Genomic DNA, 15,799 nt, shown 5'->3' on the forward strand with positions numbered 1-15,799 from the left:
CTGTGGCTTTTAATTAGAATCTCCTGCACTGTAACTTTTATTATTATGTGTGATTTCATTCTCTTTAATTGTCTGAAATTTGATGTTTGATTTTTATATCTTGTTCTATGTGAAGCACTTTGAGCTCCCCTGTGTTTGAAAAGTGCTATACAAATAAACTTGCCTTGCCTTGCTCACCACTTACAATGAAAGCCAACTTAATCATCCCTTTCTTAGCAGCCTGCCGAGTCTGCACATTAGGTAAAGAGGGGCTTTGGTGTACCGGTCTCTGTCAGTCGGGCACTGAGTGTTGAGATTGGGACATGACGTTGCAGCTGTATAAAGCATTGGTGAGGCTCTGGAATATTGTCCTCAGTTTTTACAAACGTTTGTAGTTACCATACTACAGGAAAAGGGTGGCAGGGTGGAGATTCATCTCTGCCAAGGGAGGTGTAAGGAGCTCCACCCCTCTGCTAGCCTACAGGTCACCTTTCAGCTTTGGGCAAGGTGTAGTCCCTGCTTAGTCCCGCAGTCAGGGTCGTGTGAAGCCATGGGACCAGCTGTGGGTGGTCCTTGAGCACCTGGTGCATATCACATTCCTGGGTATGTGACCACGACACCAGGCAGATAATCTCTGAAATTTCACTTACCAATAAGGAAAGGTTCTCCAAACTGATCTTTGCGACCCATAACCCTGTCGTAGATTTTCTCCACATATGCAGTAAGGACAGGTTGCTTTTCAATGCAGAGTGCCATCATTGCTAAGGAGATCTGGTAGAAATCCGTAAGAAGATGTCCTTGGGACTCTGCAATATGGAAACATGGTGTTCAGTTGCCAGGCCTGAGAGACAGTTGAGCAGCTTGGATTTTCATCCATGGTACAACTGAAGGGGCAAAGTGACCAGAGTAAACAGGGCCACCGCCCCGGTTTTAGCAATCACCATTGAGCGTGAAACAAAAGCAAGAGGTTCAAAGTGAATGAAACCCCCCCCCCCCCCAAACGTGGGGTCACAGGGTGGCAAAGAATGAGGTAAAAGAGGGTTGGAAGGAGATGTGGAGACAGATCATGGACAGAAGGTATGTGAACTGGAGCAAGCAGGAGGTACGAAAAGAAGTACTTGGACTAGAGGAGCAGAAAGGGGGAAGGGAGTAGAAAAGGGGGATTTTATACAATGAGGAAAAAAGCAAGATCATAGCAAACACACAATATGAGGTTAAAAGGGAGAAACGAATGTTCAAATACCCTGGTAGCTAAGAGTCATTACTCAGAACAATCTATCGGTTTCCTCAACATCAACTGAACACTCTCAATCTCTCCCTGGGAACGTTGGTTGGGAAGAGTCGTCCAGGTGAGCCTGAAAGAATTCACACAAGGACAGAATCACAGGCCTATATTTGAAGATGTACAAAATCAGGAAATCATGCTGTGGTCGTAACAAACTTTGGTGAGGCCACAACAACTTTGGAGTGTTGTGTAGTTCTGGTCTCCACACTACAACACTGATGTGGAGGCTTGGAGAGGGTGCAGTGGAGGATTACCAGGATGCTGCCTGGATTAGAAGGTAGTAGCTATAAGGACAGGTTGGACAAACTTGGCTTGTTTTTAATTATTTGTTGAGGTAGAGCACAGACTACAACTTTCCAGCCCTTTGAGCCATGCTGCCCAGCTATCCCCCTGATTTAATGCCAGCCTAATCATGGGACAATTTACAATGACCAACTCACCTAACAACCAGTACGTCTTTGGACCTTGGGAGGAAATCGAAGCACCCGGAGGAAACTCGCGCAGTTACAGGAAGGATGTAGAAACCCCTCACAGGCAGTGGCATGTAATTGAAGCCGGGTCGCCTGTACCGTAAAGGGCCAAACTAACCACTACATGCAAGCATGAGGAAATCTGCAGATGCTGGAAATTCAAACACCACACACAAAATGCTGGTGGAACACAGCAGGTCAGGCAGCATCTATAGGGAGAAGCACAGTCGACGTTTCGGGCCGAGACCCTTCGTCAGGACTATCTGAAAGGAAAGATACTAAGAGATTTGAAAGTAGGAGGGGGAGGGGGAAATGCGAAATGATAGGAGAAGACCGGAGGGGGTGGGATGAAGCTTCAAGAGCTGGAAAGATGATTGGCGAAAGTGATACAGAGCTGGAGAAGGGAAAGGATCATGGGACAGGAGGCCTCGGGAGAAAGAAGGGGGGGGGTAGCACCAGAGGGAGATGGAGAACAGGCAAACAACTAAATATGTCAGGGATGGGGTAAGAAGGGGAGGGGCATTAACGGAAGTTAGAGCAGTCACTCGTCCCCCCCCCCCCCATCCCTTCCCAATGATCTCCCTCCTGGCACTTATCCTTGTAAGTGGAACAAGTGCTACACCTGCCCTTACACTTCCTCCCTCACCACCATTCAGGGCCCCAGACAGTCCTTCCAGGTGAGGCGACACTTCACCCGTGAGTCGGCTGGTGTGGTATACTGCGTCTGGTGCTCCCGGTGTGGCCTTTTATATATCGGTGAGACCCGACGCAGACTGGGAGACCGTTTCGCTAAACGCAGGATCTCCCAGTGGCCACACATTTTAATTCCACGTCCCATTCCCATTCTGATATGTCTATCCTCTACTGTCATTTTGTGTGTGTTGTTTTAACCACTACACGACCAGTTTTCTCTGGTCTGTTGGAGGCTGACAGAAGTACATCAAATTGAGAGAGGAAGAGATTGAGCAGACAGGAGAAAATGACAAATACCAGAGGTGAGAGAGGGAATGCTTAAAGAAGAGTTACAAGGCAAGATCTTGTTTTAACAACACTCCCGGTAGCAGGTACCTGGAATGTGCTACCAGGACAAGTGATAGAAGCAGATACAATGGCAATATTTGAGAGATATTTAGACAGGCCCAACAAACAAGAATGGAGGGAAATAGACCTGTTTCTGTGTTGTTTTATCCTCATAAAAATCATCCAGTCTGCTTAAAGAAGTAGAGGCAATCACAACTTTAGGGAAATGGTTGATGAAAGTGACCAAACACACTTTGAAAATGGATGCTCAGATGCAATAATGAGCTGTCAACCCTGCGGACTGCGGCCTCACACTGATTCTGTTGTATTTCCTGTGGTTGCTCACAAGAACCTTAGAGTTGCATATGCTGCCATGTATGTAATTTGATAATAAATTTAATTTGAACTTTGACAACTCAGTGGTGGACATTTCCCCATCGTTGGGATAAAGAAACACAAGGAAGAGAAAATCCGAAGATGCTAAGAATTCAAGTAACGCACACAAAATGCGAGAGGAACTCTGCGGGCCAGGCAGCATCTATGGAAAAGAGTAAACAGTCGACGTTTCGGGCGGAGACCCTTCATCAGGACTGGAGAAAGAGATGAGAAATCAGAGTGAGAAGGTGGGGGGAGGGGAGTAAACAAGGGGAAGACAAGGAATCAATTCATTTTCAGACATTTCTACAGCAGGTTCACTATTTTCTTTAGCTCTGCAATTTGATGCTCATTGGCAGCAGACACGTCTCCACTTAATGCCCAGTCCCTGCTCGTTCTCACGACAGGACTGACATCCATTATAAATCCAGCTCCCAAGGCTGACTGGAGTTTTGGCGGAGGCATCTGATGGAGTCTGTGGAAGGGGATGTGTGACCTCTAAAGGAAATTGTGTAAATTTCTGAAGGAATGTTATTGCAAGGAAGAGTGAGGAATGGGAATGATTACATTATGTTTTAAAAAGGCATGAGAAGCCAAACTACTCGTTAGTGTGTGTTGCTTGATTTGAATTTTATTTATTTAGAGATAGAGCACAGTAAGATGCATTTGCCGCTGTTTGTGTGAAGAGGGAAGAGGTTTTGGGGCTTCAATGTTTCTATCATTCATTGTATGGGGTTCTTGTTTCAGGGATGTCTGTGAAGAGTATGAATTTCAGGTTATATACCAAATACATACATACTCTGATATTAAATGAACCTTTGAACCTTTCAGCAGGCCTTTTGGCCCAACGAACCTGTGCTGCCAATTAACCCACTAACCCGTAAGTCTTTGGACTGTGGGAGGAAACCAGAGCACCCTGAGGAAACCCACACAGTCACAGGGAGAACATGTGAACTCCTGGAGTTTGACATCTGGAAATGAACCCAGCTCACTGGTTCACTAACCACTAGGTGTTACAGTAACCACAACGCCACCGTTGTCCCCCAGTCATGTGGTGGTGTGCGCAGAAGCCTTCTGCTCCCTCTTGGTTGCAGTTTAACTTCGTGATGGTCTTGTTCTACAACTTACCTAGGTTTTGGAATTCCATATTGAGCTTATCTCCAAGAATTTTCACCAGATTAATCTGTGCCTGACCATTGGAGATGCTGCTTGGATTGAGGCAGCCAGCTCTAAAAGCCAGCACATAGAGAGCAACTGAACCAGTGGGCAGATCATGTTCTGCAAAGCAAGGAGAGAAAACAGAGTCAAAATTTAAAGTCAAATTATACTTAACAATAGTTATTTCTAAGGATAAAAACAAATTATCTGGGAAGGTACTAAACTGGAAGAGGGCAACTGATGACAGGATGAGACAGGAGCTCAGGGGTGTGGATTGGGAGGAGTTTCTGTCGGACATGTCGTGTCTGGCATGTGGGAGTTGTTTAAAGACCAGCTATTCCAGGTAATTTGAATTGAATGATCTTTATTGTCATTATACATAGATACAATGAAACTCTGTTTAGCTTCCTCTCAGGCAATTAAAGCTGTAGATAAAAACTAGACAGTAATAGAAAAACAGTATTAAATAGATAAGTAGCAGAAAATAAGTTGCAGCAGCACCAGAATATCACAGTAATGCACAAAGTGCCGTCAGTGCAAGTATTTGAGTCCTTGTGTGTTCTCACAGTTTCAGTCACTGTTCTGTGGGAGTGGTGTGATGGAGGCCACAGCTCTTGGTAGAAGCTGTTCCTCAGTCTATTTTTTCTGGCTTTCAGTGTCCTGAACCTTTCGCTGGACAGCAGCAGGTCAAACAGGGAGTGGCTGAGGTGTGTGGTGTCTCTGGTTATGCTGATTGCTTTCCTCCTGGGTCTGCTGGAGTAGATGGTGTCCAGTCCTGGGAGCTCCATCCTGACAATTCGCTGGGCCGCCTTCACCACGCGATGCAGGTCTTGTCACTCAGCGGCTGTGCAGCTGGCACACCAAACGGTGGCGCTGTTGGTCAGGATGGTATCAGTTGTGCTTCTGTAGAAGTTAATCAACAGCTTTTGTGGGAGTTTGGCCTGTTTCAGCGTTCTGAGGAAGAAGAGTCTTTGTTGTGTCTTTTTTACAAGCAGCGAGGTGTTGGTGGTCCACGTCAGTGAGGTGTCCGCGGTCCACGTCAGCGAGGTGTCGGTCGTCCACGTCAGCGAGGTGTCGGTCGTCCACGTCAGCGAGGTGTCGGTCGTCCACGTCAGCGAGGTGTCGGTCGTCCACGTCAGCGAGGTGTCGGTCGTCCACGTCAGCGAGGTGTCGGTCGTCCACGTCAGCGAGGTGTCGGTCGTCCACGTCAGCGAGGTGTCGGTCGTCCACGTCAGCGAGGTGTCGGTCGTCCACGTCAGCGAGGTGTCGGTCGTCCACGTCAGCGAGGTGTCGGTCGTCCACGTCAGCGAGGTGTCGGTCGTCCACGTCAGCGAGGTGTCGGTCGTCCACGTCAGCGAGGTGTCGGTCGTCCACGTCAGCGAGGTGTCGGTCGTCCACGTCAGCGAGGTGTCGGTCGTCCACGTCAGCGAGGTGTCGGTGGTCCACGTCAGCGAGGTGTCGGTGGTCCACGTCAGCGAGGTGTCGGTGGTCCACGTCAGCGAGGTGTCGGTGGTCCATGTCAGCGAGGTGTTGGTGGTCCACGTCAGCTGTTTTGACAACATAACTCCAAGGAACTTCAGGTTAATGGAAGGCTTGTGGTCTTCCTGTTTGTGGTAGGGAAGCTACTGGAGAGGGTACTAATGGACAGGATTCAGGCACATTTGGAAAGGCATGGCCCACTTAGGGATAATCACCTGGGTTCATGTGGGTCAAGTCACGCGTTACAAACTTGATCAAAACTTTTATTTTTAAAGATGTGGCAAAGGAGCTCGATGGGTGTAAGGCAGTGGATGCTATCTACATGGGATTTAGTAATGCATGAGATCCCGGGTTCGGATTCGGAACTGGTTTGCCCATGGAAGGCAGAGAGCAGTGATGGAAGACTGGAGATCCGTGCCCAGTGGTGTTCTGCGCGGATCTGCACTGTTGTTTGTGATACATAGCAGTGACCTGGATGGATGGATTAGTAAGTTTGCAGATGATTGTATGTCCATAAAGTGATTATAGGCACAGGGGTATTTCTACATAAGGTGACAGGAAAGATAAACTACTGGTGGTTGGGGGGCATGTGGTGGGTGGAGTTCTTTTCTGTTTGTGGAAAGTAATTGTTTTTGAGTCTGGTGGTCCTGGAGTGGATGCTACAGCCTCTTCCCTGATGGGAGTGGGTCAAACTGTCCATGAGCAGGGTGGGTGGGATCCTTCATGATGTTACTGGCCCTTTTCCAGCCCCTTTCTGTTTATGCCAGGTAGGCTGGTGCCAGTGATGCTTTGGAAAGTTTTGTCTACCTCTGGTAGATCCTTAATATCTGCCACAGTGCAGTTTCCACATCATACAGTGCTGACACTGGTAGGGAGGCTCTCTAATGTACACCTGTAGAATGACTTACCAGAGGTCTAGACAGGGTCAGAATCTCTTGCACAGGATAGATTCTAGCTGTCACTAGAAGACGTGATTTAAAGCTTTGGGGTAAAGTATAAAGATTGCGTGAAGGGAGTATCTTTTTCAAATAAGCACAGAGAGTGCTTGGTTCCTAGAGCAGGTTGTAGTGGAATCTGGCCATTTGGTGGAGAAGAGGGTTTAGATAGACGAGGGAACACACACCAGTCCTTATGGAGGGGTCAGAAGTGGAGAGAGTGAGCAACTTCAAGTTCCTGGGTGTCAAGATCTCCGAGGATCTGACCTGCCCCCAGCATATCAATGAAACTACAAAGAAGGCACAACAGCAGCTATAATTCATTAGGAGTCTGAAGAGATCTGGTAGATATACTTGCTGTAATTCACATTTCTCCCCCTATGCATTGCATTGTGCTGCTGCCACGAAGACAGCAAATTTCATGACATATGCAGGTGATACTAGACCTGAGTCTGACACACAAATATGACGGGAAGGGGAGAGACCAATGACACACTGAAGGACATTCAGTGTAAATTGGTATCAAATTGGCACAACGTTGTGGGCCAAGTGGACTGTCCAGGACAGTTCTGTGTTCCCTTTGCTACAAGGTCAGTTACAATCAACAGTCGGTGGGACAACGTGAAGTGTTTCACAAACTTGGATGTTGCCACCATTCAGCAGCCTCTGCAAATTGTGATCGAATGCAAGGAAAGCCATTGAACTGACCAGGGCCAGAGAGCAGATCGTATTAATGGCATGTATCTCTCTCACATATTCAACTCCATACCACTCCAATCAGTCTGTATCTCTCCTCCCAGTCCACCAGTATCTTATCCTTTGGCTCTTTCTGTTGATGCACTTGCTTTTGGGGTTTTATTTATGCAGGTTGTAGCTCTTGGTTTTGTTTTAACCTTCGAGGTGCCTGATGGTCCTCAGTGTGCCAGCTGACTGATACTATTTCACAGTTTTACACCTCTAGCCAAGTCCACCACAACAAAATCACCGAGTGAACGTCTTTCAGTGCCGTACCTCTTCCCTGAGTCACTTTCCGAATGGCGGCTGCTTTAAGCCGCTCCAGGAAATGCTCTTCAAGTCTCTGGTCGTGTCTGTGAGCGGAGCGCAGGCCGAGGTAGGTGGCGGGGTCTGGGTCCGCAGACTCGTCCTCTGCGCTCTCTTGTAACACCTGCATCAGGGTGTCAACGGCAGCCTGCTCAGAGTCGGAAACAGCTGGGAAAACACAACAGGGCAGATTTAACAGCAACTTCCTCGGTGAGAGCGTGGGCCAATGTCTGGATGATGTTATGCAAAGAATTCCAGCCCATCTACCTGTGCTAGCTCCCTCCAACATTGTGAAAAGAACTCTTCCCCGGGTCATTTTCACAGTTGTGTCGGAAGCTGCAGATATTTCCCACTTGCAGAATGTTCCCTTACAGCCAGCAATGCCACCTCTACTCACCAATCAAATCATCCCCAACATAGTTCCAAATCCCTTCTTGCTTTCTTTCACTGAAAATGCCCCAAGCGTGGCAGTGACAGTTACAGTTCTGACAGGGTTAACAGTCTACTGTTGGAGGTGGGAGTGGCAGATGATGTTCAGCTGGTTAAACGCCTGCTTGCTCCTAAACCAGGGGTTCCCAACTTCTTTGTACCATGGAGCCCTACCACTGACCGAAGGAGTCGTGGACCCCAGTGCTAAACCCTCTGGTTGATGAAGTTTGGCTGCCTTGTCCAATGTGTGTATGGTTGTGATTCAGGTTTACCTTGTGAACCCTGCCTCAGTGCTCTCACCTCTGTGTCTGAGACCTAGGCTCAATTCCCACTGCCGTCTGTATGGAATTTGTATGTTTTCAAAGACAAACAGGTTCTCGGGTTAACTGCTCACATGGGTGTGTGTAATTGGGTTGTGTAGACTCGTGGGCCGGAAGGACCAGTTACTGTGCTGTATCTCTTACTAAAGTGGATTTGAATTCCTGGGATATTGCAATAAGCTTGAGAGAGGTGGGAACTGTTCCCATAGGATGGGTTCTACCAGAACAATGCTGGGACTAGCTTCCCGGTGAATCTGATAACCAGCGCTGTGGTAGGGCTTTAAACTAAAGAGTACTGTGGGAGGGTGGAGGAATAAAGAGTAAGACAGAAATGTTAGAAAGGGATGAGAATTTAACTTCTGGCAACATGGAGAAGAGGGGTGGTGAATGCAGGACTGAACATGTTGTGTTTGAATGCATGCACCATACAGAATTGGTAGACAAGCTTACAGCACAGTTGGCAGGTTGGCACTCTGTGGGCATCACAGAGTTGTGGCTGAAAGAAGATCACAGCTGGGAGTAAATGTCCAATGATGCACATCCTATCGAAAGTGGGGGTAGGTTGGCTTTGTTGGTAAAAAATCAAATAAAAACCTTAGCAAGAGTGACTGGGTCAAAAGATGTAGATTCCCGTGAATAGTGTTAAGTAACTGCAAGTATGGAAAAACGCTGATGGGAATTCTATAAGGCCTCATCACAGTAGTATAGATGTGTGGTACAAATTACAACGGTATAGAAAATGTATATAAACGGGGCAGTGTTACTATAGTCATGGGAACTAAACATACACATAACTTTGGAAAATCAGGTTGGTGATGGATTAAAATAGAAGGGATTTGTAGAATGTCTAAGAGATGGCTTTTCTGGAGCAGTTTGTGATCAAGCCCACTAGAGAAAAGGCAATTCTGAATTGGGTATTATGTAATGAACCACAGTTAATTAGAGAGCTTAAGGTAAAGGAACATTTAGGAGCCAGTGATCAGAATGTAACAGAATTCACTCTGCAGTTAAACATAGAAACATAGAAAAAAGGTGCAGGAGTAGGCCATTCGGCCCTTCGAGCCTGCACCGCCATTCAGTATGATCATGGCTGATCATCCAAGTCAGAATCCTGTACCTGCTTTCTCTCCAAACCCCCTGATCCCTTTAGCCACAGGAGCCATATCTAACTTCCTCTTAAATATAGCCAATGAACCAGCCTCAACTGTTACCTGTGGCAGAGAATTCCACAGATTCACCACTCTCTGTGTGAAGAAGTTTTTCCTCATCTCGGTCCTAAAAGGCTTCCCCTTTATCCTTAAACTGTGACCCCTTGTTCTGGACTTCCCCAACATCGGAAACAATCTTCCTGCATCTAGCCTGTCCAATCCCTTTAGAATTTTATACGTTTCAATAAGATCCCCCCTCAATCTTCTAAATTCCAGTGAGTATAAGCCTAGTCGATCCAGTTGTCCTTCATATGAAAGTCCTGCCATCCCACGAATCAATCTGGTGAACCTTCTCTGTACTCCCTCTATGGCAAGAATGTCTTTCCTCAGATTAGGGGACCAAAACTGCACACAATACTCTAGGTGCTGTCTCACCAAGGCCTTGTACAACTGCTGTAGAACCTCCCTGCTCCTGTACTCAACTCCTTTTGCTATGAATGCCAACATACCATTTGCCTTTTTCACCGCCTGCTGTACCTGCATGCCCACCTTCAATGACTGGTGTACAATGACACCCAGGTCTCATCGCACCTCCCCTTTTCCTATTCGGCCACCGTTCAGATAATAATCTGTTTTCCTGTTCTTGCAACCAAACCTCACATTTATCCACATTAAATTGCATCTGCCATGAATTTGCCCACTCATCTAACCTATCCAAGTCACGCTGCATCCTCTTAGCATCCTCTTCACAGCTAACACCACCGCCCAGCTTTTTTGGAGATGCTGCATTTAATTCCCTCGTCTAAATCATTATATATATTGTAAACAACTGGGGTCCCAGCACTGAGCCTTGTGGTACCCCACTAGTCACTGCCTGCCATTCTGAAAAGGTCCCGTTTATTCCCACTCTTTGCTTCCTGTCTGCCAACCAGTTCCCTATCCACATCAATACCATACCCCCAATACCATGTGCTTTAAGTTTGCACAGTTGAGAGAGAGTCGGAAATATCAGATATATCTGTATTACAGTAGAGAAAAGTGAACTGTAGAGGCCCGAGATAGGATCTGCTCAATACTAATTGGAAGGAGGAGAGTAGAACAGCAATTGCAGGCGTTTCTGGGAACAATTCAGAAGACGCAAGACCATTTCATCCCAATGAAAACCTTTTCAAAAAGAAGGTGGCTGATAAGAGAAGTTAAGGACAGTATAAAAGCAAACGAGGGGACATGCAACACAACAAAATTTAGCAGGAAGCTACAGGAATGGAAACTTTTAAAAACTAATAGAAGACAACCGAAAAAGCAATAACAGAAGAAAAGATGAAATATGAAATAAGTTATTCAATATAACTAATAATAAAGAGGATAGCAGTAATGTATTCAGATATACAAGGAGTAAAAAGGTGAGGTATTGGACTGCTGGAAAATAAAGCTGAAGAGGTAGTAATGGGGAACAGAGATACATTGCACTCAATCCAGTCAGTTCTCAAAAGACAGGTTGGGTTAATTTTGTCACAAGTTTTTCCAAAGCTAATTAAAGTACTGTGGCTTTGCATAAAACATGTGACCAATTCCTCCATTATTTAATTGGACGAGGGCATGGGGTTGTTATGTTGATGATCAGAGGAGTTAGTGTAGACACAGTAGAAGGACACTTGTGGGCAAAGCTCTCCATCTGGGGGAGGGGGAGGGGAGGAGGAGGAGGAGAAGGAGGGGGTTTAGGGGAACAGTTACTGTGCTCGTGGCGGAGTGTGGGAAATGTTCTCCATTCAGGTAAGGTCCATACTGACCTGGAAAGGAAAGAAGTGCATGAGAACTGAGTAGCATTGAGAACTTGGGCAAGATTACATTTTAAAACTTCAAGAGGGGAAGCAGGTTGACAGTGAAGAGAGATAGATGCACAGAGAAATGTTGGGTCAAGTCAAGGGGATGTCCATCTTTGTGTGGATCCATGCTCCTGCTATATGGCGGCTGGACAAGAACACAAGAAATGTTCAGAGGAGCATTCTCTGTGGGAACATCGTGGGGAAGATGGGGAAGGGGATGGCAAAGTGAGGAATGGGTCTGGAGAAGGGAGGCGTTTCACAAAACTCCAGCCACACCGAGCACCGTGTGAGGGGTGAGGGAGGAAGGGGATATGTGTATAAATCAGCGGTGATCACTTACAGCATTGCTCAGTGAAACATCCAAAGATGCTTAGAAGTAAGAAGGTGATAACTCTGAAAATGGACATTGCTTCTTCATCCAAAATCTAAATACAGATGAAAAAGAACACAGCAGAGTGAATCTTCAAGCATCCTGAAGTCTTCAGTCAACTAACATTCATTTAGAGAGTCATAGAGTACAGCCGAGAAACAGGCCCTTCAGTCCATCTATTCCATGCTGAAACCACTTAAACTGCCTTCTCCTATTGACCTGCACCGATTCTCCATATCCCTTCTATCCATGTGCCTATCTAATCTCTCCAATTTGTGCAGTTCATCAATGACGTAAGCTCGGGCTGCACCCACTCTGTTCTGTACTTGGTCAGTAATTCTGTAAATTGGAGTTCTGTAAATTCCACCCAAGTATCTAATACATATTAATAAGGTAGTCTGCCTTCGTATATACCAGTGTTTGGTTTGGAACGAAACGGAACCTGGGGCCAGTATAACAAGACGCCATGCCTGTCCATCAGTGTGGTCGCGTAAAACACTCAGAATCCTAAGGAAAAGTCGCTGGCTACCCTGTGTGTGTTGTGAAGCGCCGTTCTACCTGTCAGCCGGTGTTTACTCACCACAGCATGATAACGAGACGCTCACCGGCCAATTACCATGAGAGAGACGCTGTGACCGCCCCGGAGCTTCCTTCCCGGCTGAAGGAGTTGTTCAGCGAGCGATTGATCAGTGCTCGGCGGGGAACAAAGTTCCCTCCCGCTCACGGCGGCACAACTGCCCCCAAGCACTTTCGAATTAATCCGAACGTTCTTTGAATAGCAGTGTGAATGAAATTACTGTTCGGGTGAAGTCGAAGTGCTGTTATTGCTCCGGAATCTCGCTGCTACACTGGGCAAGGCTCCGCCAGAGGTTTGTTAACACCAGGACTCCGACTTGAGATGTTCCCGTGTCAACAGGAGAGACAAACAGAATCTCAACAATACCGTCAGGCATGGAGTCGATCTTCCTGCTCCAAGACAGTCCCACAACTGGTTTCACCTGTTCTTGCAGCCCAGAGCTTTTTGCAAGAGTTTCTCGGGCGAGTGTTAACCCTTTCAGCGCCAGATGAAGCCACTGGAGAATGTGTAACAGTTTAACCTGGTCCTGATGAAGGGTCTCGGCCCGAAACATTGGCTCTTTCTTCCTCTCCAAAGGTGCTGCCTGACCTGCTGATTGCCCGCAGCATGTTGTGTGTGTCGTTCTGGGTTCCCAGCATCGGTAGATTCTCTCGTAGTTTTAAACAAGTGGTACTTCCTCAGCGAGCGGATTAATCCATTTTAGTTCTTAGTTATATCAGATTGGTTGAAAGGTTAATTCGATCCCTGCAGGACTTACTGAAGCTTCTTCACAATGTGTTGATACAGAAAGTGTTACGGGAGGGTCCCGACCGCGCCAGCTTCCCGGAGGTCGGCGCTCGAACTCCCAGAGTCCGCACAGCTGGCGCGGCTCCTTTAAGGCCCCTGATGTGCTGGAAGCGACCTGCAGCAATGATAGGGCAGAGTTTTCTTTGTGTGAATTTACGAAAGCTATTAATAGTACATGTCAGGATGATATATGTTTTGTATGTTGAATCATATGGCTGACGGCTCTCTTATGATAATATTAAAAATTTTAAATCATAGTTGGAGTTAAGGCCATCTTCCCTCCTCATGGAAAAGGACAGTAATAGTGCCTATTCTAAAACCCGGAACCCCCTGTCGATTCTTTCTGGTTATGGACCAATATCAATAACATCCCATTTGTGTAAACTTAGGGAATGTTTGGTAATTGAGAGGTTGAGTTATGGTTTGGAAAAAAGAGGATATCTAGCATTTCATTACAGTGAGTTTCAGAAGGGTAAAATGACTTTGGATTCAGTTTTAAGTTTGGAAGATGATATTAGCAGTAGACGTGGTGTACAGGTACCTGGATTTTCAGAGGGCCTTTGACAAGGTGCCACACATGAGGCTGCTTAGCAAGATAAGAGCCCATGGAATTACAGGGGAGTTAGTAACAGGGGTAGAGCATTGGCTGGTCGGCAGAAAGCAGAGAGTGGGAATAAAGGGACCCTATTCTGGCTGGTTGCCAGTTACCAGTGGAGTTTCGTATGGTTCGGTGTTGGGACCACTGCTTTTTACGATGTATGTCAATGATTTGGATTATGGGATTAATGGATTTGTGGCTAAATTTGCCGATGATACAAGGATAGGTGGAGGAGCGGGTAGTGTTGATGAAACAGAGCCTTCAGGGAGATTTAGGTGGTTTAGGAGGAATGGGCAAAGAAGTGGCAAATGAAATACATTGTTGGAAAGTGTATGGTCACACATGTTGGTGGAAAAACTGAACAGGCAGACTATTATTTAGATGGGGAGAGAATTCAAAATACAGAGATGCAAAGGGACTTGGGAGTCCTCGTGCAGGATACCCTAAAGGTTGAGTTGCTTGTGAAGAAGGCGACTGCAATGCTGACATTCATTCGGAGTACCGTGTGCAGTTTTGGGCTCCTTATTTTAGAAAGCATATACAGACATTGGAGAGGATTCCGAGAAGATTCAGGAGAATGATTCCAGGAATGAAAGGATTACCGTCTGAGAAACATCTGGCAGCTCTTGGGCTGTATTCCCCGAGTTCAGAGAATGAGGGGGGAATCTCACAGAAACATTCCAAATGTTCAAAGGCCTGAACAGATTAGATATGGCAAAGTTATTTCCCATGGTAAGGGATTCTAGGACGGGGGCAGGACTTCAGGATTGAAGGACATCCATTTAGAACTGAGACGCAGAGAAATTACTTTAGTCAGAGCCTGGTAAATCTGCGGAATTGTCATGGTTCGGTCCATGAAGTCCACAATCCAGTTCACGGTCTGGTCCGTGGACTCCAGACTCCAGGTCTTCCAGCTGTCCCTTGGTTCAGTTGGGTTCAATCATATGCACCTGATGCTGGTCTTGGGGCCAGGAATACAAGTGACCCTGGGTTTGAGTGTGGGTGCTGGTTCATTTTGTCAGTGTCCTGTCCTCGCCTCTGTGGGGTAAGTCAGGCCGTCTTTGCCATTACCTTGCCTTTGGATCTGTCCCTTCCTGTTCTTGCCTTCTTTGGGTAAGCCAGGCTGTCTTTACCATTACCCCGAGGCTGGATCGTTCCATTCCCTTCCCCTTCTTTCTGTAGCCCTCACCCAGAGCCCCACCTACATCCTTGCCTATTCTTGTTGTCTAGTTCAACCGCCGGAACAAAACCAGAGTCTTGCTGCGTCCTGATAAGGAACCGTCTTTCGTTGTTTAGAACCGTCTCTGTGTCCATGCTTTCGCTAGGTAGGTCCAGCCATTTGTTGCTACCTAGTGTTGAGAACTGTCTCGTCGTGTTCAGCTTTCGGTGTACGAGTCCCAGCCCTACATCCTGTTCCCAAGGAGGGCTCTGTGCTCCGCGTTCCCGTCTGCCGAGACCGAGGCTCTGTGTTCCGCGTTCCCGTCTGCCGAGACCGAGGCTCTGTGCTCCGCGTTCCCGTCTGCCGAGACCGAGGCTCTGTGTTCCGCGTTCCCGTCTGCCGAGACCGAGGCGCTGTGCTCCGCGTTCCCGTCTGCCGAGACCGAGGCTCTGTGCTCCGCGTTCCCGTCTGCCGAGACCGAGGCTCTGTGCTCCGCGTTCCCGTCTGCCGAGACCGAGGCGCTGTGCTCCGCGTTCCCGTCTGCCGAGACCGAGGCTCTGTGTTCCGCGTTCCCGTCTGCCGAGACCGAGGCTCTGTGTTCCGCGTTCCCGTCTGCCGAGACCGAGGCTCTGTGTTCCGCGTTCCCGTCTGCCGAGACCGAGGCTCTGTGTTCCGCGTTCCCGTCTGCCGAGACCGAGGCTCTGTGCTCCGCGTTCCCGTCTGCCGAGACCGAGGCTCTGTGCTCCGCGTTCCCGTCTGCCGAGACCGAGGCTCTGTGCTCCGCGTTCCCGTCTGCCGAGACCGAGGCTCTGTGCTCCGCGTTCCTGTCTGCCGAGACCGAGGC

The 15,799-nt window shown here is 47.5% G+C and overlaps 1 protein-coding gene across 2 annotated transcripts in view; it reads right to left on the reverse strand.

Moving 5' to 3' along the window:
* LOC132402532 (transcobalamin-1-like) overlaps window positions 1-12,993 on the reverse strand; it is an 81,254-nt gene extending 68,261 nt beyond the window's left edge. Inside the window, exons 1-5 of one of the 2 annotated variants that reach the window (XM_059985387.1) lie at window positions 12,416-12,992; window positions 11,806-11,890; window positions 7,713-7,910; window positions 4,258-4,407; window positions 630-785 (exon numbers count right to left, since the gene is read on the reverse strand). In XM_059985387.1, coding sequence (XP_059841370.1) covers window positions 630-785; window positions 4,258-4,407; window positions 7,713-7,910; window positions 11,806-11,872 — 571 coding nt within the window. In that variant the 5' untranslated portion in view covers window positions 11,873-11,890; window positions 12,416-12,992. Of the gene's footprint in view, window positions 1-629; window positions 786-4,257; window positions 4,408-7,712; window positions 7,911-11,805; window positions 11,891-12,415 lie in introns of both variants that reach the window. The other variant, XM_059985388.1, reaches the window with a different exon arrangement.
* Window positions 12,994-15,799: the final 2,806 nt, after the last annotated feature.

The sequence above is a fragment of the Hypanus sabinus genome, chromosome 12, assembly GCF_030144855.1.
Source record: "Hypanus sabinus isolate sHypSab1 chromosome 12, sHypSab1.hap1, whole genome shotgun sequence".
Taxonomy (NCBI): Eukaryota; Metazoa; Chordata; class Chondrichthyes; order Myliobatiformes; family Dasyatidae; genus Hypanus; species Hypanus sabinus.